The 23,106-nt window shown below is 65.1% G+C and overlaps 1 protein-coding gene across 6 annotated transcripts in view; it reads right to left on the bottom strand.

Annotated features, from left to right (window-relative positions):
- The window catches only part of AGAP3 (ArfGAP with GTPase domain, ankyrin repeat and PH domain 3), a 56,521-nt gene that overhangs the window by 4,904 nt on the left and 28,511 nt on the right, over positions 1 to 23,106 (bottom strand). For 2 of the 6 annotated variants that reach the window (XM_061415183.1, XM_061415186.1), the window contains exons 2-11: positions 21,442 to 21,500; positions 21,095 to 21,182; positions 20,798 to 20,883; positions 20,495 to 20,636; positions 19,937 to 20,071; positions 19,681 to 19,808; positions 18,010 to 18,168; positions 14,483 to 14,575; positions 10,078 to 10,182; positions 3,731 to 3,899 (exon numbers count right to left, since the gene is read on the bottom strand). In XM_061415183.1, the coding sequence (XP_061271167.1) occupies positions 3,731 to 3,899; positions 10,078 to 10,182; positions 14,483 to 14,575; positions 18,010 to 18,168; positions 19,681 to 19,808; positions 19,937 to 20,071; positions 20,495 to 20,636; positions 20,798 to 20,883; positions 21,095 to 21,182; positions 21,442 to 21,500 (1,164 nt within the window). Of the gene's footprint in view, positions 1 to 526; positions 647 to 3,730; positions 3,900 to 10,077; positions 10,183 to 14,482; positions 14,576 to 14,763; positions 15,768 to 18,009; positions 18,169 to 19,680; positions 19,809 to 19,936; positions 20,072 to 20,494; positions 20,637 to 20,797; positions 20,884 to 21,094; positions 21,183 to 21,441; positions 21,501 to 23,106 lie in introns of those variants that run through there. The other 4 variants (XM_061415182.1, XM_061415185.1, XM_061415187.1 and 1 more) reach the window with 4 other exon arrangements.

Raw genomic sequence — 23,106 nt, 5'->3', positions numbered from 1 at the left:
GCAGGGGAGAGGTAAGAGGAAGAGCCCTGTGAGCAAGGTCCAGACAGCAATCTCCGGTAAAGAGAGCAAGGGACGTGGGAAGGGAGGTTCCCGACCACCTGGGAAGTCCGGGATGGGCCTCGGCCTATCGCAGGGGCAGTGTGGGGAGAAACTCCGTCTGGACCACTCCCTGATCTCGTCTGCAGGGCCCCCTTCCTGCCTTCAAAGCCCCCAGCACCCGTCCCCTCACCCCCGGCTTCCCTCCCCATCCCCCCGCAGCGAGGCTGATGAGCTGGCTGCACGGGGGGCTGATGGTGATGCCAGCGCCACCAGTGCTGCCTGGGGCCGGCAGAGGGTGGGTAGGGGGGCTGCAGAGGCAGGGAGGGTCTCCTGCACCGGCCGCTGGCGAGGGCCCTGGGCGTGGCCGCCCCAACTCCCTGTTTCCCAGGCACACTTGACCCCCCACCTCCGCTGAGCCCTGGAGGGCTGTTCTGGGGTGGTGGGGGGGAACCTCGCTTCCCTCCTGGCCTCACCGGGTCCTGCATACCTGGGGGCAGGGCAGCGGCCTCAGTCCACGGGTCGGCGCTGGACACAGAGCAGGCGCACTGGTGCAGCCCCTCGGGGCGTGGACCGGCCCAGGCTGGGCTGCCGGCCGGGTGGGGGGTACCTGGGGGTGGGGGGGTGGGGGGAAGGGTCAGATGGGGAGGGACCCCGGGAGAAGGGTGGCCCACAGGCTGTCCTGAAAGCACAGCTACCCAGGGACAGAGCTTGAGAAATGCCCGCGGGACACTGGCAAAAAAACGAGGTGCTCCTGGGTTCACCAAGTACCGTGCCAGGCTTGCCAGAGAACCAGGGTGGGGGACTCGGCCAGCCTGAGACCTCACACTCACCTCGCTCCCTGCACACATCATGTTCCCCCACTCCACCCCACCCTGTGAGCAGAGCCAGAAGTTGTGGGGGGGACAGTGGGGCTGACTCCCTGTCACAGCCCGAGCCGACCCTCCTGGTCAGGCCTTCAAGTCCACACTCCAGGCCACACACGCCGTGGGCTGTGCCTCAGCTCTGCTGCCATTCTGACGAGAAATAAGTGTATCAAATTCAAGTAATTATGTCTAATTAGTATTAGTAATTATCCTGTTGGGCTGCAGAAAATTAATCTTTCGTTTCCCATCAGGGGGAAGGACGGCGGAGCCAGGGGAATGGGGCGGCAGCTCCAGGAGTGTCAGGGGCAGTGGCAGGGCCCTCCCTGGCTCATCAGTCACCATGGACAGCCCCGGAGGCGATCGCAGACCTCTTGCCTCAGGCCACTGACCTGAGATCCTGAAGGGCCGGAGGCCAGGAGGCCACGGCTGGCAGGCAGGTCTAAGGACCAGCGGCCACGCCCAGGGGTCTGCACAGACAGCGGGGTAGGGGGGAGTGGCCGGGGGCTGGGTGCTCGTGACAGGCAGAGACCCCTGGGGTTGAACGAGCCTGATGGAGGGGGCCCCCCGACCAGCCCCACGAGCACAAGGGGCAAGTGTCTGCAAGAAGCCAGGCAGCCCCGAGTGGAAGCGCCTAGAAGGGAAAGGAATAGGCTGGCCGTGTCACACTGATGCTCTGGGGCCCGCAGGACGCTGCAGGATGGGGCGAGTTCTGTGTTTCCTGACACCCACGGCAGGAGCAGACACACAGCAAGTGCTGATTAACACCCGTGTGAGCCAGCCCCTTGCGGCCATACACCGAGGCCCCGCTCTCCGGAATCCTGCCCCCTCCTGCTCCACCTAACAGGTCCCTGCCAACTCAGATTTTCTTGGGGTGGCCTCTCCCCACCCCCCCAAGCCTGGTCAGGAAACCTTCCAGGGGAGCAGCAGCCTCAGGGCCGACTTCCCACCACCCCCTCACATCTCCCCTGAGGTTCCAGGTCTCACGCCCCCCGACCCCAACCCCACCCAAAGACACCATAAGGCCCAAACCTCCTCCCCCCAAGCCCCCCAAGCCAAAACCCCGAGGGAGGGCGGGCGCCTTCCCTTTTCTTTGTTAATTCTCCCCTCATTACGCCTGCAATCCCACAATCAGTGTGCACTGTAATTGTCGAATTTGATGCTAATGATTAATGAATTAAACATGGAGCCATCAATTAGTCCTCGGAGGATAATTCTGCATAAAGCAGCGGATAATGTAATTACAGTAACAAAGATAATGAGATGTTAACATCGCCCGGTGAGCGGAGACGCGTTGTGAGTGTGCGCGAGGTCGCTGGCGGTGCGCTGGGGGGACGTGGCCCCGGGGGGCGGCCCGGCCACGTGCTCCGGGGACACTGGGGAGCCGTCGGTGGGCGCAGCTGGGTACGTGGGGGAGTGGGCTGCACCCCTGCTGCACGCACCACTTCTGCTCCCCAGGTTGGGGGCCTTTGGGGGACGTGGCAGGACACAGGGTCCCGGGTGTCCCTGCTCCAAGGAAGCAGCCAGCGGCCCCCTGCTGCCTGCCTGCAAGCAGGGCTCCCCTTCCATCCACTTCCGTGTCCTCTGCCCTCTGGTGCCACCTGAGAAGCCCTAGGCCGGCCCCACCCCGGGCTGCCTTCGCTGTCCCTGGGCCAGCGAACCCGCCCCCTTGCCCCCAAGCGCACCCCCGCCGGCAGCTCCGAGCACCCTACCCATCTTTCCTGTTTTCCTGTCCTTAGCGTCCCCCTCTTCACCCGTCCACTAGCGCACTCTCTGCCTATTTCAAGGGCCTCGTTCTGAGCTCGGGGAGGCTGAGTGGAAGCACAGAGCTGCCCCAGTCAGGCACGCATAGGTTCAAATCCCCCTCTACTACTTCAGTGGGATTTTGGGTGCTCAGTTGCTAAGTCGTGTCTGACTCTTTGCAACCCCATGAATTGTAGGCCACGAGGCTCCTCTGCCCATGGGATTCTCCAGGTAAGAATACTGCTGCCTGCTCAGTCACTAAGTCGTGTCTGACTCTTTGCGACCCTCATGGATGGCAGCCCCCCAGGCTCCTCTGTCCATGGGATTTTCCAAGCAAGAATGCCGGAGTGGGTGGCCATTTCCTTCTCCAGGGGATCTTCCCGACCCACGGACTGAACCCGCATCTCCTGCGTTGCAGGCAGGCTCTTTACTACTGAGCCTCCAAGGAAGCCCCTCTGGAGGATTTTACAGACAAGTTACTTAACCGCTCTGAATCTTTTGTTTTTCCATCCGTAACATGGGAACACAATCTCGACGTCAGGGCTAGCACACCCGGCACCCCCTCGATCAGCGGTGCCAGCGTCCCTGACCCCTCAGCGCCTTCAGACAGGGTGGCACCCTGGCAGGGTGGGGACCCTTGCCTCAAACAAGCACCGTCTTTCTCTCTTGACTGCTGGACGGGGCGGCGTCCACACCTCTGAACAAAGACCCCACCCCGCACTGCAGAACTGAGGACGGTTACTGGGTTCGCCCCAGGCAGCTCGCTCGGCAAGCGTGGCTGAGATGTGGCCCCAGTTCCTGCGCCCCCATTGCCTGCCCCGCTCCAGACGCTGATGCCACCTGTTGGCATGAGGCTACCCGTCCCTGCTTTGATCCACCGGGCTGTCCGCTGGCCACCTCCCCTACTGACCCCACGAAGACCGCATTTTGGCCAACGAGTTAGTGGGGCTGATCCTGAAGCCTGACATTTGGCACGAGCCTGCCTGGAGCCCTGAGGACCCAGGCTGGGCGCAGCCCCCCGACACCTACCTTCCCAGGCCCCCTCCCGTCACAGTGCGCCCCACGCCCCCACCTCAGCAGCCCCTCACCTGTGCCCCCGCCCAGCTGCGTGCTACTCCGCTCCAAGGCCAGCCCGTTGGCCCGGGGGCTGGTGCCAGGGGCTGTGGCCGGCGTGGCTCGCGGCAGGCGCTTCCCGGGCACCTTGACGGTGGTCCGCAGCAGGTCGATCTCCTTGCCGTGGACGTTCTGCATGTAGTCCTGGGGCCACGTGGACAAGACGGGGTTGGGGGGGAGACTCGTTAGGACAGGTCACTCTTCCGCAGCAAACCCCATCCAGACCCTCCCGACTCCCGGGTCTCTCCCCACACTGCCCACGTTTGTGGAGCACCCCCCAGCACCCCCTCTCCAGGTCTGCCCGCGTGTGGCTCTGGGGGCTCCGCCGGGAGCAGGGCAGGGGCCACAGAGGGCCTGGGGCCAGGAGTGACTCCCGGGCTCCTTTATGGAAGACAGCTCGGGAGGCAACGCAAAGGAGGCCAAGTATTGACCAGAGACGGGACTCGGAGAGAGGCCGGATGGCCGAGGAGAGGGACCGACAGGCCCCTGGGGACGTGGATGATGGGGCTGCCCTGGGCCACGGGTGGCTGGTCACCAAGGACCCCAGCCCTGTTTACAGACGCTCCCACCACCACTTGGGGCCTCGAGAACTTTTACAGCCTAGAGCAGCGCCCAGTCCTTAGAATGTGTATAAGCTGTTCAGTCCTGTCCGACTCTTTACGACCCCGTGGGCTGTTCCCCGCCAGGCTCCTCTGTCGATGGGATTCTCCTGGCAAGAATACTGGAGTGGGTAGCCATTCCCTTCTCCAGGGGATCTTCCCAACCCAGGGACCAAACTCGGGTCTCCCGCATTGCAGGCGGATTCTTTACTGTCTGAGCCACCAGGGAAGCCCTGGTGCCTGATGATAAATATTTGTCGAATAGTTAAAGGGAAGCCTTTGATTCTTTCTACCGTCCTGAGGAACAGTGAGCCAAGGGCAAGGTTCCAGATACCAGTGGACATCCCAGCGGCAGGAACAGTAACCAGCGCTAACGTTACACGTCAGCTGCCCAGCCATGCGCTGGGGTCCCCCGCGCGACAGCTGACATTACGTTTCTATTTCACGCACTGCCTCACGTGAGTGTCCCGACAACCCAGGAGGACGGCGTTACTGTGCCCGCTTTACAGATGGAAAAACAGGTTATTCTTACAACAGATGACCTGCCCAAGGTCACAATCAGCAGGTGACAGGGCCAGACTTAAGCCCAGCCTCTTCAGGTCCCCAAGGAACCTCCTCTTTAGCCCCGGAGCGAACCAGCCCTGCCTTCATGTCAGCACCTGGAGGGCTGGACGTGGACAAGGCGGGTAGGGACCCCAAGAGCGGGAGCGGCTGGGTGCTGACCCCATCATACCTGCTGTCTTCACCTCGCCCTGGGTGGGGGGTGGCACCTGGCAGGGTGGGAGGTAGGATGGGGGATGCAGAGTGGAGCCCTGCCCTCCCTATGGCTTCCCTCTGCCCTCCCTCTGCCTAAAACCTTGCCCAGCCCAGCCTGGTCTCCCTACTGCTCTGATCTTCTCGGGTGCTAATCCCTCGTCCATGGCCCTGGCGAGTTCCTGGGCGGTCCTTCCTCAGGGGGCAGAAGCTGGGCCAGTGGCACCAGCTTAACTCTGGAGGGAATTTCACCGGCTGGACTCGGACGGGCTCCTCTCCTCCGTAGTCGGGAGTGCCTCTGGTACATTTTGCATCCAGGGCGCTTCCCTGAGCACTGGGCTCAGCCTCCAGGTCCCAGCCCTCTCACTCCACCCACGAGGACACCACTTCCTGTCCCCAGGCATTCTCCTGCCTTGCCATCTTGCAGCTTCAGGGAAAAGGGAGGATGTCCTCTGCTTAAAAGAGCCGACGGGGAGTGCTGGCCAGGGCGGGCTGACCAGGGGCTCAGGGCCTACCCTCACCCTGTGAACGACCGAGATGACCTTGAGGAGAAAGGGGTCACCTGGCGCCAAGGAGCCAAGAGAACGCGGGCTTCTCCAAAGAAGAAAAGGAGTGAGATCGAGGGAGCAGAGAGCCCAGCACCAGCCCTGCTCCTGCCCCCGGCAGGCTGGAGTTCCCTGCAGGAATCACTGGGGCCAGCGGGAGGACCACGGGGAGGACGGAGCACCCCGATGCCAGCATGCAGGCCGACTCCCAGAGGCCTAGCTGGGCCTGTGCATGCTAACTCACTTCAGTTGTGTCCAGCTCTTTTGCGTCCCCATGGACTGCAGCCCGCCAGGCTCCTCTGTCCAAGGGATTCTTCAGGCAGGAATACTGGAGTGGGTTGCCATGCCCTCCTCCAGGGATCGAACCTACGTACTGCATTGCACATGGATACTTTACTGCTGAGCCACCTGGGAAGCTCTTCAGAAGGCCAACAGGGGCCCTGCCAGCCAGAGAGGAGAAGCGCCCTGCCCTGCAGCTCTGCCCTGCGTCCGTGGCCTCCTGGTGAGGGACGGGGCTGGGTGCCTAGCCTTGGGCATACTCTGCTCCCAGGGTGCTTGGTTTGTGTCTCAGAAGCACAGAACAGCATTGCTGAGATGTGGACGAGGGCAGGCTCCACCACAGGAGGGCCCTTCTGCCCCAACCTCCCACCCATGCTCTGCTGAGTGCTGCCAGGGGTCTGTCCCCAGCCTGAGCCCCTCCCTGTGCCCTGGTCCCTTCCCCAGTCAACTCCGCCCACCCCCATTCCAGTCACTGCTGGGCCCTCTGGCCTTGCCTAGCACCCAGGGTGCACCCCACCATCCTAGCGGCCCCCGCACTCCAGGCCCCCACGGCCCTCCGATCGGCTCCGCACGCATCCCATCCCGGGTCCCCACACACAGTCACATCTCAGCTCGAGACGACTGTCAACAGCTGGCAGGGCCGAAGACACAGCTGCCGTCCCTTTCCCGGGGGCGGGGCTCGGGCTGCTCTAGTTCGCAAGGAGGTCACAGCAGCTGCAACAGTTTCCAGGCTCTGAGACAGCCCTGGGCTGCCCAAGCTGGGATACGGGTCAGGGTGGAGGCGGGGGGAAGCTGACCCCAGGCCAAGAAACCAGAGCCGCTCGGAGAGACTCCGTTCGGGACCAAAGAGTCAGACACCAACGGAAGGGGGAGAGCAGCGCGGACCACCCAACAGGCCAGCACCCAGCCAGCTGGAGGGGTGGTGGGGGACCAGTTTCGGGCCCCCCGAGGAGACTGCGACGGGTGAGCCGGAGAGGTGGCGGCGGACAGGGTGTCGTCGGGAGCGTTTCCCTCCGTCAGCAGAACGGGGGAGCTCCGCGGCGGCTCGGGAGAGCGGTCACCACGGCTGCCTTTATTACCCACCATCAAACAGCAATTTCTTCCCCAGCCTCCTCGCTAATTACCCAGCCAGCGTTCTCATCTCGTTTTATTACTGGAATTAACAACGAGTTCAGAGCGTGGAAAGCTATTAAGATGTGTGATTAAGCCACATTCAATTAGTTTCTACAAACAATTTAATTGATGTTGCAGATAGAATTAACAGAAGGTGATTGTGTGAATGGCTCCGCTGGCTGCAAAATGGGGGAGGCTGTGGTGGGCTCTCCTGGGCCCCGGCAAGGACCGGGCGTGAGGCTCGAGACTTGCCCACCAGCCCTTCCTCCGCACACCCCTCGGGTCCCACCAGTCCGACCGGCCTGCTGACCGGTAGGCGAGTCCCCAGCACCCCTGCCCTCGAGTCTCCTGGTAGGGGGAGTGTGTGCCCTCTGGAGTTCCCGGAGGGCCTTCCTCCACGGCTTCCAAACAGGACGGTGCCTCCAAGGGGAGCAGATGGCTCCCAGGGAGCGCAGGTCCCTGCTCATTGCCGGCAGCTGGGAAGTTTGCTCAGGTTGGAAAGTTTGCTCAGGTTGGAAAACATGGTCAAGGCGGGTAGAGGCAGGGAAGCCAACAACAGGAGCTCGGCGGCCACCAGGGAGGGACACCAAGAGATGAAAAGCAGACGGAGAGACAGCCTCCGTCAGAAGGGACCTCGGACCCCGGGGGGCGTGCACAGAGACCCTGGGCTTGGCCTCACTGGTGCTCTCACTGTTACCACGGTTTTGAACCTGGTTTGGGTCTCCCGGACAAGAAGAGAAGCGTGGACCAGGCAGGGAAGCTGCCATCTGCACGGCGGGCCAGGTGCCCAGGGCATCCAGCGTGGGTTGGGGAAGGACGTGCACTCGGAGCCCAGAAGCAGAGTACAGCGACTAAAGGGCTGACTGACGGGAAGGCCACGCTCAGCCTCTTCTCCCCACCCGCAGAGCCGGCAGCCTCTTAGATTCACCTCCCAAGCAGGGACAGCCTGGAGCCAGCGTCACCACACCCCGGCCCGGCACACTGACCACACACGGTTCCCAGGCATGGCGGCCACCCAGCCGGCCTCACTTGCCCTGATGGTACCTCTCCAGGGATCCATAGGTAGCCTGGAGGGGAGGCGCTCCTGCATTGTGCAGGAAACTCTGGGTGATTCTTACAGTCCAAGTCACGGGGGGCCAGCTCACTGGTGAGCCACCGGCTGGGTGACCGAGGAGTCGACAAAGCCCACCGAGCCTCCGCTCTCTGGGTTGTTAGTGAAGTGAAAGTCGCTCAATCGTGTCCGACCCTTTGCGACCCCCTAGACTATACAGTCCTTGGAGTTCTCCAGGCCAGAATACTGGAGTGGATAGCCTTTCCCTTCTCCAGGGGATCTTCCCAACCCAGGGATCGAACCCAGGTCTCCTACATTGCAGGCGGATTCTTTACCAGCTGAGCCACAAAGGAAGCTCGACAATGCTGGAGTGGGTAGCCCATCCCTTCTCCAGGGGATCATCCCAACCCAGGAACTGAACCGGGGTCTCCCGCCCTGCAGGCGGGTTCTTTACCAGCTGAGCCACCAGGGAAGTCGCGTGTGAAAACAGCCACCCCACAGGGTCTCTCCCTTCCCCTCTGCACCAGGCCCTGTCCTCCCTGTCCCCAGACACCCCCCCTCCCAGCCCTTGCCTCCTCCTTCCGGGGCACGGGGCCACCCAAGGGGCATGAGTGCCCAGCCAGGGCAGCAGGAGGCCGGGGGCAGTGAGGACGCAGCAGAGAGGAGAAGGCAGGCGGGTCTCACAGGTGGGGAATGAGGCCACAGACGGGCTCCCGGCCCCGCAGCTGGGAAGCGCCGGGGCAGGAGCTGTGGGCGCTGGGCCCAGGAGGCCCAGCCCCTCTCCCTGGGGACACTGCGGTCCTCTTCCTGGTCGGGGGGTGGGGATGCGGGGAGGGGGGCGTCCCTGCTTCCTAGGACACCGCGCCCCTCATCAGGGCTCTGTGGGGAGCCTTGCCACCTCTGGACTCGGCAGGACTTGGGGAGGAGAAGGCTAGAGTGGGGGCAAGGATGGGGCCCAGGAGCCTCTGTGTGGAAGCCCCTGAGGTCGCCAGGCCGAGGCCCCTCATCTAACCAGCCCCCCGAGCCAGTATCCAAGCACCAGCTCCCACCTGTGGAGTGAGAGGCCCCCAAGCTGAGGGGAAGGGCCGGGTTGACTGGAAGGGCCCACCCCAGGCCTGTGGGCTTCCTCGGGGTCCTGGGCGCTGCCCTCAAGGGGACTGGACTACGGCCAAAGCGTGGACCCCAGTTCCTTTCAGCCGGGCCCCCTACAACCCCCGTGCCAACTCAGGGGTGGGCAAGGGCCCCTCCAAGGCTGGCCCGGGGGCCTCCGGGCCAGGGGTGGGGCCGGCCCGCGTGCTGTGCTCGAGGGGCTTCGTGGGAGAACTCATTAGGCCCGCAGTGGGGTGGTGACAGAGATGGATTCCGGTGACAGCTGTGCGCTGGAGCCACGCAGCGAGGGGAGGGGGGGAGAGTGTGGGAGCCGCCACGGTGGTCCCCCCCTAGTCACCATGCCCCACCCCCTGCAAACCCCTCTGCCCAGGCCCTGTGCCCCCATGCGCCTTGTGCCAAGGGGGTCTGTCCCGGCCCCAGGCTCCCCCCAGCGGCCCTGGCTTAACTGCCCTCTTGCGCCCCACTGTTCTGGGAGCCCAGGGGCACCCACACATGTGGCACGTGTTGGCAACACCATCTTCCCCTCCCCATCCCCCCAAAATGTGAGCAACTCCATGTAAACAGGCCCTATCCAGCTCTTAAAACAGCTCCAGCGGAAGAGGGAGAACCTGACTTGCACACCAGTGCAGCTCTGGGGGCGACCGCCTGGGGGATGGGTTTACTCCAAAGGGCCCGGCCAAGACTCAGAGCTTCCAGGCACCGGGCCTTAGGGTCCATGTGGCCCTCGAGCCCCCACAGTGAGGGCCCTTTCCCAAGGGCAGGACTTTCTGAGTTCAGGCACGCTTCCCTCCAGTCCTGGAGTGCAGCCGCTCCACGCCCGCCTGGCCCCCCATGCCCAGCCCGCCCCAGGTGCAGCGAGCCCCCTGACTCACGTGCAGGCTGGGGTGGTAGGTCAGCAGCCCGTTGTCACACAGGGTCACATACTTCTTCTTCCACTCCTTGTTCAGGGACTTGCCGCTCCGCTTGAGCAGAATGCCCTGGGGACAGAGGCCGCATCAGAGATGGAAGCCAGGCGTGGGGAGGGTCTCAGCGCCCGCAGGCCCCGTGGGCCTCCACCCCCCTCCTCCCAGGTCACTGTGCGTGTGGGCACGGAGACGCCATGCGGGACGGGAGCTGAACCGGGGAGGGCCACCCGAACCAACCGGTCCACGGGACTCAGGGCCCCCTCCAGCTACCGTGGACCACTGTCCTGTGGCGGGGGCACCCCCTACCCCAGGTTGTGGGCCTACATCCGCAATGGGAGGCGGGGGTCTAGACGGCCTCCCAGGATCTCCAGGGGTGGGGTGAAACACAGAGACCTCAGGGGGCCCTGGCCTCCTAACCCCTGTGGTAGCCCCAGAAGAGGGCAGACAAGCACCTGAATGTCCCCAGAATACCCTAGTCTCCCCAAAGCAGGGAGTGGGGAGTTCCAGCCATCCAGATCGGCAACCATATCTCCCATGGGAGCTGAGAGGATGCTGGGTGTGGTGCTTGGATGAGCCCCAGGATAGACAAGGGTCCCACGAGGGCCAGGATTTGGGAGTGTTGTTCATCAACATCCCCCCTGCCCCACCCCCGGCACCGCAGCACAGTGTGAGAACCCCTGGTGGACGGTGGGGAAAAGCCAGCAGAGACCCTGCGGCTGTCGGAGAGTGGGGAAAAGCCAGCAGAGACTCTGCGGCTGTTGGAGGACCCCACCAAGGAAGACTGCCCACAGCCCCGACAGTCTCTGCTGCCCTCCCCTAACGAGGACCCCTGGTGGTCCCGCGCCCACTGCTGGCTCCTGAAACAGCGGCCAGCACAGGGGACGGGCCAAGGATGGAGCCGGGGTCGGGACAGGACACGGACACGCCCAGCAGCAGGTTGCCCTGGACCAGCATCACCCCTGTGGGCCCCCTCCCCAAACCTGGGGTGCTGAGAAGAGGCAGTGCTCCCCAGAGATTCCTACACACCACTCCTGGGGGAGAGCCCCATAGCGGGATGGCCCGGCGGGGGTGGGATGGGGCAGCACTCTGAGGGTCCCCCAGTGTACCCACCCCGCCCCGCAAGGGGGTCACAAGAGGAGCTTAGGGCCGCTGTGCTGGCCTCTCCTTCAGGAGGGGGGCGCCCTGCCCTCAGGCAGGCTGGAAATGGGGGTCAGGAGACTCAGTGTGATAGAGTGGGGGTAAACCCCAATTCCAGGATGCCCTCCCCTGCTCAGGCCTCTTACTAGGAGGCTCAGGCCTCTTACTAGGAGGCTCAGCCCTGGAACGGCCAGGTTAGCAAGCAGGTGGGCCAGGTTAGCGAGCAGGTGGCCTGGGATTCCCACATCAGGGGCCAGAGGTGGAGGCCAGTCCCGCTTTTCAACAGTTGTTTTAACCCCTTCCTCCCTCATCCTCCAGCTGGAGGAGGTGGAGCCATCTAAGGACACTGTGGAGACCTGGTCCCCTTTTCTCAGGAGCAGCTTCTGAAGACTAGGGGCATGAACCGAGACCTTCCCTAGACAGTAGGGTGCCTGGAACATTTCGGAAGGCAGCGGGCTCCGGTCTGGTGGTCCCTGAAGGAGCCCTGGTGACGGGCCTCGGGGGCGTGGCACCCATCCCCTCACAGGCCAGGAAAGTGGACACAGCTCAGCCGCTACCTCTCTGCTGACTGTGGACCCTGGGCCCTGAGAACTGGGGGCCCGGCCTCTGGAGAAGGCAGCCCAGGCTCCTCTTGCTGCTGCGGACCGGGACACGGGGTGGGGGTGGGGGTGGGGGCGCCCCATCCCCCGCCTCCCTTCCCACCTGCTCCCTGAGCCTCCGCGGGAGATTCCACCAGGGCCTCTGTCCCAAACCCCTTCACGCCCAGAGCTCCCTTCTCGGTCCCTTCACCTTCACTGGGTGCCCTCCTGGTCCCCCCGGGCTCACGCCACCACCCCCCCACCTCGCCTTCTGCCACCCACGAGCTCTTTACATCCCCAAGTCCCGGAAACTGCCTGAGCCTCCGTCTCAGACGCGCAGTTCTCAGACTCACCTACGGAGCACCCCCCGCCCACCCCCTCAGCAGGAGATCAGGAGTCAGGATGCCGGAGGCAGCGGAGGAGGGCAGACCTGTTCTGCCCGAAGTCTCTCCCCTCCTCCACCGGCCCCTCTCCGGACCGTGGGAATGAGGCTCCGGCGCGCGTTAGCCCGGGGGCGTGGGAGGAGCGCCTGGGCCGGGAGGCGGGGGGGCGGCGCGATCGCGGCTGCAAGGGGGGCTTGGCCCGCGCCCACGCGCTCCGCCTGGCCCCGCCGCTCACCTGCCAGGGGCTGCCCGCTCGGCCCGGCCCGGCCCTCCCCGCGCCCCAGGGGCGCCGGCTCCCCTCCCCGGGCAGGCCGGCTGCGCACGGCGGCGCAGGAAGCAATCTGGGGCGGAATGTGAGCAGTGCGCGGGGGCGACAGCCCCCAGAGGACCCGTTCCCCGCCGCCTCCCGCCCGGCTCCGCCAGCCGGCTTAATTGCGGAGTCCGGATTGATTGGGAATGCAAATGGCAACTGAAATGCAATCTCCACTCCCAGCAGGAGCAGGGGGAGGGGGAGCGAGGAACCGGGAGAAGCGCGGGACAGGAGGGCTGGGAAAGGGGTGAGCCAGGCCCGGGGCGGCGGTGAGGGGCCCAAGGAATGGCCACCGGCCCAGGCTAGAGGAGAGGGTGCGGTGGCACCCCATCCCGACAGTAGGCACATCCCCAAACCGCCCCCCACTGTGTGATCCCTGGTGCCTGTAGACAGGTACGGCAGCTCAGCCTCCTGGCCAGGCCCCTCCTTCTGAGGATCCCTGAGTTTAGAGGGGGCCTGGAATCCTCAAGTGACCTCACTGACCCCTCCAGGGGGACTGGAGCCTCAGGTGCAAGTTCACGGGGCTTCATCCCCCACTGCACAGACCCTCTTTCCCCTCCCTGTGTGGGATTCAGGGAGCAGATAAATTAGGGCAGACCCCAGCCAGGAAGCGGGGTGCTTTGGGGGCTAGACTGATCTCAAAGCAAGGAAGGGTGGCTGGGTGGGGGAAGCGTTGCGTTTGTTGAACGTTTGCCTGTGCCTGTGTGTATACTCAGAAAGCACATGCCACAAAGCAGGGAGTGACGGTCCCCTGCCTGGAGCAGGTCCCCATTGCCTGGCTTGGCAAGAGGCCCTTCGAGGAGGCCTGAGTTGGCACAGCCAGAGAGACATGCCATCAACAGGTTTCTGGGCCAGTTTTGCGCATACAGCGAAACAGGGAGGAGACAGCCAGCTGCCCGCCTACCAGGAGGGTCCCTGGGGAGCATCCCTTGGTGACACTTCTGGAGGACTGAAGCATACCCAGTGCTCCCCACTGTGTCCTCTGGGCCCTGAGACACTTTCAGGGTTCTCCATTTGCCATGGCCCTTCACTGTGGGGTCAGAAACCCCCATCCCTAACACAATTCTGGTCGCAGAAGCCCCAGCCTGGATGGCCAGACCTGATCACAGGACCCTGGCCAGGCTGGCCTCAGGTCCTCTGGCCACACAAGTCTACTCCACTCAAACACGGACATCACGGCTCCCGTAGACACGGGGCATCTCTAAACACCGGGTCCCGAGAAGATGTGTCTGTGCCAAGTGCAGCATCCTGGGGACACAGCAGGCTAACCACCAGGCTGCTGGCCATCCCGGGGGGCACGTGGGCCAGCAGGCTTTCACCTGACACCTCCTCTCTCCACTGCATCCGGCAGTGGTTCTACAGCCCTATACAGCACACCAGCAAGCAACTCTGCCTTCCATCACCAGAGACCCCTTTTGATCACTCAATGCCTTTTTCTAGCAAAGACACCCAGGACAGGCGGTCTGGGCGCCCTGGCCCTACTGGGCAGTGACTCCAGAGACTATATCAGGACTAAGTTTCCTCTTTTCAAACACAGAAGAGGCTCACTGGGTAAGACTCGGCCGGTGAACCCAGGGTAGGACCAGCCCTTGGTACGCCCCCTCAATCCATACTCCTCAGGGTGCTCTTTTGTGAATTCCCTCCCTTTTGGGGGAGGGAGGAGGAGAGAGAGGTGGGGGAGACCAAGTCCTGCTGCAGGGTCGGGCACCTCCAGAATCACCACCACCAATGCAGAGCCGCTGAGGGTGGCGGGTGGCTCTCTGCTGCCCCCAGGTGGTGATGAGGGTGAACAGGCAAGGCCAGGCCCGGTGAGCGTTCCGGCCAACCTTGCCAGGGGTGTTAACAGCTCAGGCCTGGCAGGGGCCTGGGGCGCTGGCCTCTCCCGTCTTCCAGAGCCATCCTCCAGCATTGCCGGGGCCTCCTCTCCGCTTCTCTCCAGCCCCAGGGGGGAAGGGAGCGCTGACCTGTTTGATGGGGATGGCCCGGCCGCTCCCGATGCTGTCCACCTTGCACTCGGCGGCCTTCTTCTCCCGGTCCATGTCGGCACCCTTTCGAGACTGGAAGAGAAGAGAAGGGGCGTGTCAGAGGGGCCCCGGGGTCTGTGGGGGTTCAGCTGCCCGCCTGGAATCCCCAGCTAGCACCCCATCCTCCCCAAATCCCTCCCTCCCCCTGGACAGGCCCTAGCAGCCAGGCAGGGCCAGGCTGGGTGGGCACGGCGGGACTGGGAAGGAATGGAGACCACGAGTATTCCAACGGGTGTTTATTCTTACACACGGCACCATACAGAGCAGCACAGGTCATCACTGGGCCGGGCCCGCCCCTTACAGAAGAGCGAGGACACGAGATACCGAGGGCGTGAGGAGCGCGCAGCCCATGGGGAACCAGGGGGAGGCTGGGGCCTAAGAGAAGGGAAGGGGCCCGGAGAGGAAAGGTGGGACGGTGGAGGCTGTAGGCTGGCCGGGAGCAGCACGGGGCACGACCACCGGGTAGGGGGGAGAGCAAAGTCCAGAAATGAGAGCCGGCCGCGGCCCGGCCACGGGCACAGACACACCACACGCGGCGGCACGGCGTGCCGAGCTCAGCGGCCACGAGGCCCGAGGGGGCACAGTGGATGGAGAGAGAGAGGAGACGGGCCAGAGGAGGCCCTGCGCCCCTGCCAGGGCTCCTGGGGCAGAGCCCGGCCCGATGTGGATCCTAGGAAACGGGGTGTGTTGGGGGGGGCCAAGAGAGGGGAAGGCAAGCGCGGCGAGGAGGAGGAGGAGGAGGAGGCGGCGGCGGCGTCCAGCAGAGCAGGAACAGCAGAGAAGTCCATGCAGGAAGGAGCAGAGGAGGGGAGGGGCGGGGAGCACCCCCGGGAGCAGCTGGGCCGCCGGCCGGGCGCTGGACGCCCCGGCCTCTGGGCCTCGTCGCTGGCCGGCGCGCCGGGCGGGGACAGGGGACGAGCTCCCTTCTTCTCCGTGCGGCGAGAGCCTGGCGCCGTGCGTTCCGCCGGGCTGGCCGCGCGGGCTGGCGGGGCGCTCCAGCAGTTCCTAGCCTTGCCTGGGGGTGTGGGGGTTAGTTACAAAGGTTCCTGTGGGTCTCTGGAGTGGGGAGCACGGCGGCCGCTTCTCATCTGAGAGCAGTCCCAGGGCCCGGCCCCGCACGGGGGACAATGTCCAGAGGTGCTGTGTGTCACCACCTGGTCTTCTAATTTGGAAGGAGTTGGAAAGGCCTTTTTGTTGATGAAAAGTTGGAAACAGTGGCACATATCTGCAAATATCGAAAGAATAGAGATTTTTGGCAAGTTATACTCAAGCCGCGCACACAGTGGGTCAGCAGGTGGCGAGGGCAGAGAACCCGGGCGCCCGGGGAGGAGAGGCGGCTGAAGAGGAGAAGGAGGAGGAGGAGAGGCTGCAGGCCGGCGGTCCATCTCGGGGTGCGGGGAGGGGGGTGCTCTGCGCTCCAGGCCCCACGTCCCTCCCCCGGCTCCTCCAAGCTGCCAGGGAGCAGGCCATGGGGGCCGCGGCCAGACCAGCAGGGAGAGCCGGGGTACTGCCCATGGACGTCTCTGCTACCAGCGCCTGCCCTCCGGGGGCCTCTCCTGGGCACTGTGGCCTCTGCCCCTTGCACCCCCAGACGGAAGAGCCAGTCGTGGGGAGCGGGGTTCACATGCGGCCTGTCCCAGCCAGGCTGGCCAGCAGAGAGGCCCCCCACCCCACAACCACCCGAGGACCCCTGGGAGCCCAGAGGAGGGCAGGGGGCATGGGGTGTGCACCCCACCCAGGATGGGAACCAGGGTGAGGAGCGTCAAAACAAGGACATTAAGTCACAGGGGAGAGACCAGGGGGACGTCAGCGGCACGTCCAGCAGGAAAGTCACGGGAGTGGGACAGGAGCAGGCACAGCTCTGCCGGAGGATGGCAAGAGGGGGGAACCCCCACCCTCCACCCTCCACCCTCCCACCCCGAGCAGTGACGATGAGAAGGGGAGGTCCCGAGAGGCACCTCGAGAGACATGGGCGCGTCTGGAGGCTCCCTCAAGGACAATGGCTCAAGTGAGGTCACCATGGAAACAATGGAGAGAAAAAAACAAAAAAAATCAGGTCGCCACAGTGAAGATGGAGAGAATGAAAGAGGCCTGGAGGGGCGGCTGTGCCGTGGAGGACGGGCACGGCGAGGGGCACGTGAAGGCAGCTCGGAGGAGCAGGCGGCGGGGCGCAAGGAGGCGCTGGGCGAACAGTGGAGGAAGGCGGGAGGGGAGGGACGGGGGGAGAGGAGCAGGTGGGCAGGACGTCAGCGAGCGGGCACCGTGGGCACAGAGGGCAGTCACTTAGACCCAGGCGCCCACGGGCCCCACGGCGGCCGCAGAGGGGTTCACGCACAAGCAGGCAGCCGGGGCGCTGTGTATCTCAGCAGGCGTGAACATATGAGAAGCTGTGAGTCCAGGCAGGGTCGGGGCTGGGGGTGGCGGGTGACGCGCGGCAGCAGCAGGATGGAGGGCGCAGGGCAGGGCCGTAGGGGACAGGCAGGCAGACGAGGCAGAAGCGCGCACAGCGAGGATGCAGGGACAAGGCCTGGGGAGCACTGGCTCTGTCTGAGCTGGGTTCCTGAGGGCCTGGCCGGGGCCTGACCCTGGCCGGGGGCCGGACCAACCGACCGACACCCAAGCCCCGACGCTCGGAGAGCGGGATGAGGAGCGACGCAGAGAGACCGGGCGATCTCCCCATGCGGGTCCGCCCGGGGCGGCACGCCCGCCTCGTCAGGCCCACCACTCCCAGGAGGGTCCTGCCAAGCCCCCCCTGCTGGACAGTGTGTCTGCGGGCCAGACACAGGCTTGGGCCTCCGAGAGGTGACGGGCAGGGCCCTAGTGGCAGGAGGCGCACAGGACCCTGGGCTGGGGGTCTTCGTGAAGGAGCTGAGAGCAGAGCCTGTGGTGGGCGGCTGGTGGGGTGGGAAACCGAGGCAGGACTCGGGAGACACAGGGGCCTGGGGAAAGACGTCTGGGCCTTTTGTTGGGCCGATGGCAGCAGCGGGGGGGGTGGGGAAGCGCGGTGGAATGGAAATAACGGGGATGGGTGGGGTGCAGGCGGACTGGGAGGCCTGGACCTGCTCTGGTTCTGCCATCTACCGTTTCCTGCGGCCTTGGGCCAACCACCCAGGGCCTTGGTCCACAAGGGCGGGATCCAGGGTGTCTCGGAGTTAAGAGAGCAGACGGGTCCAAAGAGCCCTCCAGCTGGGCTGGGAGGAAGGTCTCTGTGTGGCTGTGCTGAGGGGCGGCCCCACGGGCTCAGAGGAGGATCACAGTCTGGGTGCTGATGTGGGGTTGGGGGGGTGGGGGGGCGTCTGCACGGAGCCCACGGAGGGTCACAGTCTGGGTGCTGGTGGGGGGCGCCTGCACAGAGCTCCCTCCGGGAGCAGTGCGTGTCTGTGCGGATGCAGAGAGGGCAGGTGCAGCGTCCTGGAGGCTGGGGGCTCGGCTCTGCCTGGTCGGCGGCGGGAGGGGCGGGCACGTACCGTGAAGATGTTGGAGCGCCGCTTGGACTGCTTGCGGATGGGTGTGGGGGTGGAGGAGGCAGCGATGGTCTCCACGCGCAGCTCCCGCTGGCTGATGCTGGGCGTGGAGGGGACTGAGGCCGAGTAGTCGCTGAAGGCGCTGCTGCCGCCATTCGTGGCCTGAGAACAGAGAGGGCTCTCAGGGCGGCTGCACCAAGGGGCCTGGGGCTTGCAGGGCAGAGCAGAGGGGCCGCCCATTCCTACAGAGGCTAACCCAGGAGGCGGGCAGCAAAGGCCTGGAGGCCTGCGGGACCCCATGGTCACCGCCCTGGGCTGCCCACCCTCCACCTCCTGCCTAGGGCCCCTAGCTGAATCAGAGGCAAAGGACTGGAGTCAAGGGCAGGGGCCGGGAGAGAACAAGACTGCGGAGTCTTGGCTCACAGCTGGGCGTGACACCAGGTGACAGGTCACCCTGGATGAGCTCCCCAGGCCTGCAAGAACGGAGGCTTCGGGAGGCTGGGTGGGGCTCAGGGCGCCAATGGGGTGGGGCGGGGGGGAGGGTGAGGCTGTGTGTGACAGGGCGTGAGATACGGGGAGGAGGAGGGCTGGGCAGGGAGCGAACGGCGACTAAGGCTGCTGACCGGAGGAAGCAGAGGACGGCGGGATACACACACAGCGGTGTCCGCTGGTGGTGGCTCCGGGAGCCACGGGCAGCGTGACAAGGCCACCCCTGACGGCCCACCAGATGGTCACTAAGTAGAGGACGTGCCCTGCCCCAGCAGCCTCCTCTGGTCCGAGGCCAACACCGGAGCTGCCGCCCCGTGAAGGATACAGGGTCCCTGCGCACAGCTGAGTCTGCTACAAGGCCAAGTGGCTCAGAGACGGTGGAGAAGACCTGTGTACGGCTCTCCCTTTCTTACAGGGGAGCCCTGAGATCTTTTACAGCTGTAAAGGGAGGGAATCCCTGGAAAAGCCCACCAGGCCGTCAGGACGCTGGGGGCCGGGAGGGCTTTGCAAAGACAACAGCCCTCGGTGGAACTAAAGGAGCAGCATAGACTTGACCGCTCAGCATGCACACCTGTACTGGCCCAGGGCTTTGCGCAGCGCGGGAGACTGAGTCCGGGAACACAGTTACAGAAGCCCTGGGCTGAATGTCAAGGGCCCAGAACTGACCAGGCAGTAGGCCCCGCAGGCGGGCAGGTGTCCAGGGGGTAATCTGGGAGGGACACGGCAGGACCCAGCTCAGGCACCCCCCCCAAAGGACCCCACGCAGCATGAAGGCCATCAGCCCTTGTGGGGTAAGTGCTGCTCTTCTAAACGCAAACACAGGGGCAGGGGCCAGCAGGTGAGGAGGGGGCGGGCCTCCAGGGACTCCTCTGGAGGTGGGCACTGAGCCCGCGCTAACCCCAGCTGACCAGAGCAAATGCTTAGGCGGCGGCAGCTGCAGGGTGAGACGTGTGGAGCAGCGAGGGGAGCTGGGAGTGGGAGGGCAGGGACTGCAGGGCACAGGTGGGGGGCCAGGCCAGGCCAGGTGTGCAGGCTGAGGGGACCCGAGCCAGTGCTTTCAAACCATCTGCAAGTGGGGAGACCAGACGCGCAGGGACAGGCAGGCAGACAGACAGAATGGAGAGGCAGGGCCACGGTGGGGTGGGATGGGCATGTGGTGCGGGGAGCGTGGGAGGCTGGCCGCACCTGGTTGATGTGTACGGCCGGGATGGAGGCGGCGGACACGGCCGAGTGGCTGGGGGAGTTGGGCAGTGACTTGCAGGGCCCGATGGCCAGCTGCTGCTTCTTCCGCAAGGCCACTACCTTCTGGGCCACTGCAGGGGACAGCAGAGTCAATGACCCCTCTGGGGAGGCGGGGGAAACCCCACTTAGAGCCGACTCCCCCCTCCACAGAGCCTGCCTGACCCCCTTCCGGGGGAGCGCCTGGCACCCGCCGAGTTACCGTCCTGGAAGACGCGCTCCACGTTGAGCCCGTAGGTGGCACACGTCTCGTAGTAGGTGCACCGCTTCAAGTCTGTGGACAGCTTGCGGGCCCTGCTGTCGTCGATGACCCGCGGGTTCGCGGCACTGATGGCGTCTGTCGGAGACGGAGTGGGGGGGGTCGGGGACTGACTCAGCCGGCTGACGCTGGGCCGTGTGGTCAGAGGGTGGGGTGGGCCAAGAGCCCGGGTAGTGGACACCACAGAGCACGAGAATACGGGGGTCTGGGCCTCGTTCCAGCTCTGCCGCCGACTCACTGAGTGGAAATGAGCCAGCCCCCTGTGTGTCCACCTCAAAGACTGCCGCGGGACACGGCCATCACACGACGGCAGGGTCACAGCCGGCGGGCTGTGTGGGGGCGGAGAGGAGGTGCCTGCTCACAGTGGGGGTGTGGGGGTGGCCCACCGGAAGGGTTGGATCAGCGCCAGGAGGGCAGAGGCAGGTAGGGGGCCAGGCTTTCTCACGCCGGCCCATGGGGACCCACAGCTGCCACACCGCCCCAGCGAGCAGGCCCGCTCACCCTGTGTGCCCACCAGCACCATGGGCACCTCGCTGGTGTTGCGGAAGCTGCAGAGGCGCAGGAAGTAGTTGTACACCGTCTGGAAGCTGATCTCATCCTCCAGGCTGAACACAAACACCACTGCGTCCACCCAGGCGGCAAACTGGGGGGTGGGGGGTGGGGGGCGGAGCAGAATTACCACCCTCACCTGGGCACAGGTGAACTTTGCCACCCCCACCCCACCCCCTGCCGCCCTGCACACGATCTTGCCGGGGTCCCAGCTGGGAACCTCGAGAAAAAGGGGGCACCACGGGCCAGGGCTACCTGGAGCTCGGGGGGGCCTCCTTCATCTCGGATCAGCAGCAGGTAACTCTGGCCATCCACCACAATCTCCTTCTTAAACCGACCCCCTAGGACAGAGTGCGCAGTCAGGCCCCAAGCCGCAAGAGCGAGCCCACGGCGGGGGTTGGAGGGGTAGCCACGCAGAGAAGGGACCCACAGCTAGAAGACGGGAGGATGGAGAGAGACACAGGGCTGCAGCCCCCTGCACAGGCAGCGGGAGACAGGGACGGGTGGGCAGAGAGCAGCCGCAGGGCCCGGGGCCGGCCCCTTAACGCTCACCTTCAGGGGACTCCTCCTGGACATAGGTCCCTGTCAGATAGCGGTGCACCAGGGCCGACTTCCCACTAGACAGGTTCCCTACAATGCCCTGCGGGAGAGGAAGGAGCAGCGATCAGAGGGCTGGACAGACAGACGGCACGGCAGGACAGGCTGATCCACCTGGGAGGAGACGGCCCAGGGCCAAGGATGGGAAAGGCAAGAGAAACCGGGAAGAGACGGGTGCGGGGCGAGGCCGACCCTAGAGACGGAGGGGACTGGAAGCCGGGGTGGTCAGGGGGAGTCACGCCGGCCCACCACTCTAGCCCGCACCCCCAGCCCAGGGCTGCCTGTGCCTCCCACTCACTCACCACTTTAAGCTCCGGCACCGAGCGGCTCAGGGTCCACTCCTGGCTGTTCACAAAGGAGTCTGCAGGAGAGAAGGCCACCCGTCAGGGCTGGGATGGCACAGCCCCTTGGCTATCCGGCACCGGCGGCCTCCACGACCTGGCCCGTTTTCGAGGCCACAGCCAGAAAACACCCTCAGCCCTAGTTTCCTGCGCACGCTCAAGTCGTTTCAGTCGTGTCGGACGCTCTGCGAGCCCGTGGATGGTAGCCTGCCAGGCTCCTCCGTCCCTGGGGATTCTCCAGGCAAGAATACAGGAGTGGGTGGCCATGCCCTCCTCCAGGGGAATCTTCCCCACCCAGGGATTGAACCCGCTTCTCTTACATCTCCTGCACTGGCAGGCGGGTGCTTTACCACCACTAGCGCCGCCGGGAAGCCCCTAGCTCCCTAGAGAGCAGCAAGAATGCTCTCTGAGAATAGAACAGCGGGGTGACAGCCCTCAGTTCTCCAGTCTGGACAGACCGGATCCCTCCTCTTTCAGCTCCAGCAGAGTGGGTAGCTACTATCTTGAGTCACGCCCTACCGGCGCCCCCGCCTGGTGAGAGGCCGCTCCAGTGGGTCTCGGCGGGGCTGGGGGCCCGCCTCTGCAGCCAGAAGGAACAGCTCACCCTCGCAGGGTGGGGCCACCCACTACATTCCTGGTGAGCAAAGAGGGCGGAGCCCTTCACCTGGCCCTGTTTGGTGAGAGGCCGGTCCAACAGGGAGCTGTCTGCCCCTCCCAGCCGGCCCTCCTCCCCAGGCTCCTCCTTGGCAGGAGCCAGCCACCCTTTCTTTCTCAAAGATCCGCCTCCAGCACTCCTCCTCTCAAGTCCATCCCCAGCTCCTGCCTCACCCGGGCGCTACCCAGAGCCCCAGCCAGGGTCAGCCCCTCTCCTTGAGCCTCTAGGTTGGCACAGACATCCTGGGGCCGCTCCAGGCAGCTCCGCAGGGACCAGGCTCTGGGGGCGGGGCTCACGCCGCCTCCCCAGGCTGCCTCCAAGAGTAGTTACAACGCGCGGGTCCAGTCCCTAAACTCATCTGCAAAGGCAGCTTAGAGCCTCACCTGGGAGCTAGAGCTGCTGCTGATCTAGTCCTCCCCGCCCTCCAGAGCCGGCCCGGGCTCCGAGTGAGTCTCATCCGTCCCGGAGCCCCTTCCTGGGTCTCCAAAAGTGAGAAAGGGGCCCTTCCGTTCTGCTCTCATTCCACTTCGCTAGGGCCACGGGAGGCAGGCCCTCCCGGGACCCACCTGGAAGCCAGCCTCTGCCACAGCCACCGTCTCCAGACCCAACAGCGACCCTAGACCCTGCCGGGCGCTGATCCACTTGGTCCAGCCCTGTCTGGCGGACCCCCCCGCCCCCCGCTCGCCTTCACGGCACGCCCACCTCTCCCGGTAGGTGTCCGGTTTGTTTCACACTCGCCCTCAAGCCCGGACTCCAACCGGAGAGGACACCCAGGCCCGGGCGCTCCCCCTTACCGCTCGGCGCGCCCAGGAGTCCGGGGGCCGCGGCCGCCCGGCGGCTCCACAGCGGCTCGGACGGCGCGGGCGCGGACATGGGCTCTCTCCGGCGGAAGCGGCTGGTGAGCAGCCTCCAGAGGCCGGCGGCGGTGCGGGGGCGGCCGGCCTCGGGCGCGGCGCGCGGGGCCTCGGTGC

Source organism: Bos javanicus, chromosome 4, assembly GCF_032452875.1.
Source record: "Bos javanicus breed banteng chromosome 4, ARS-OSU_banteng_1.0, whole genome shotgun sequence".
Classification (NCBI taxonomy): domain Eukaryota; kingdom Metazoa; phylum Chordata; class Mammalia; order Artiodactyla; family Bovidae; genus Bos; species Bos javanicus.
This window is presented reverse-complemented; position numbering and strand designations above follow the sequence as displayed.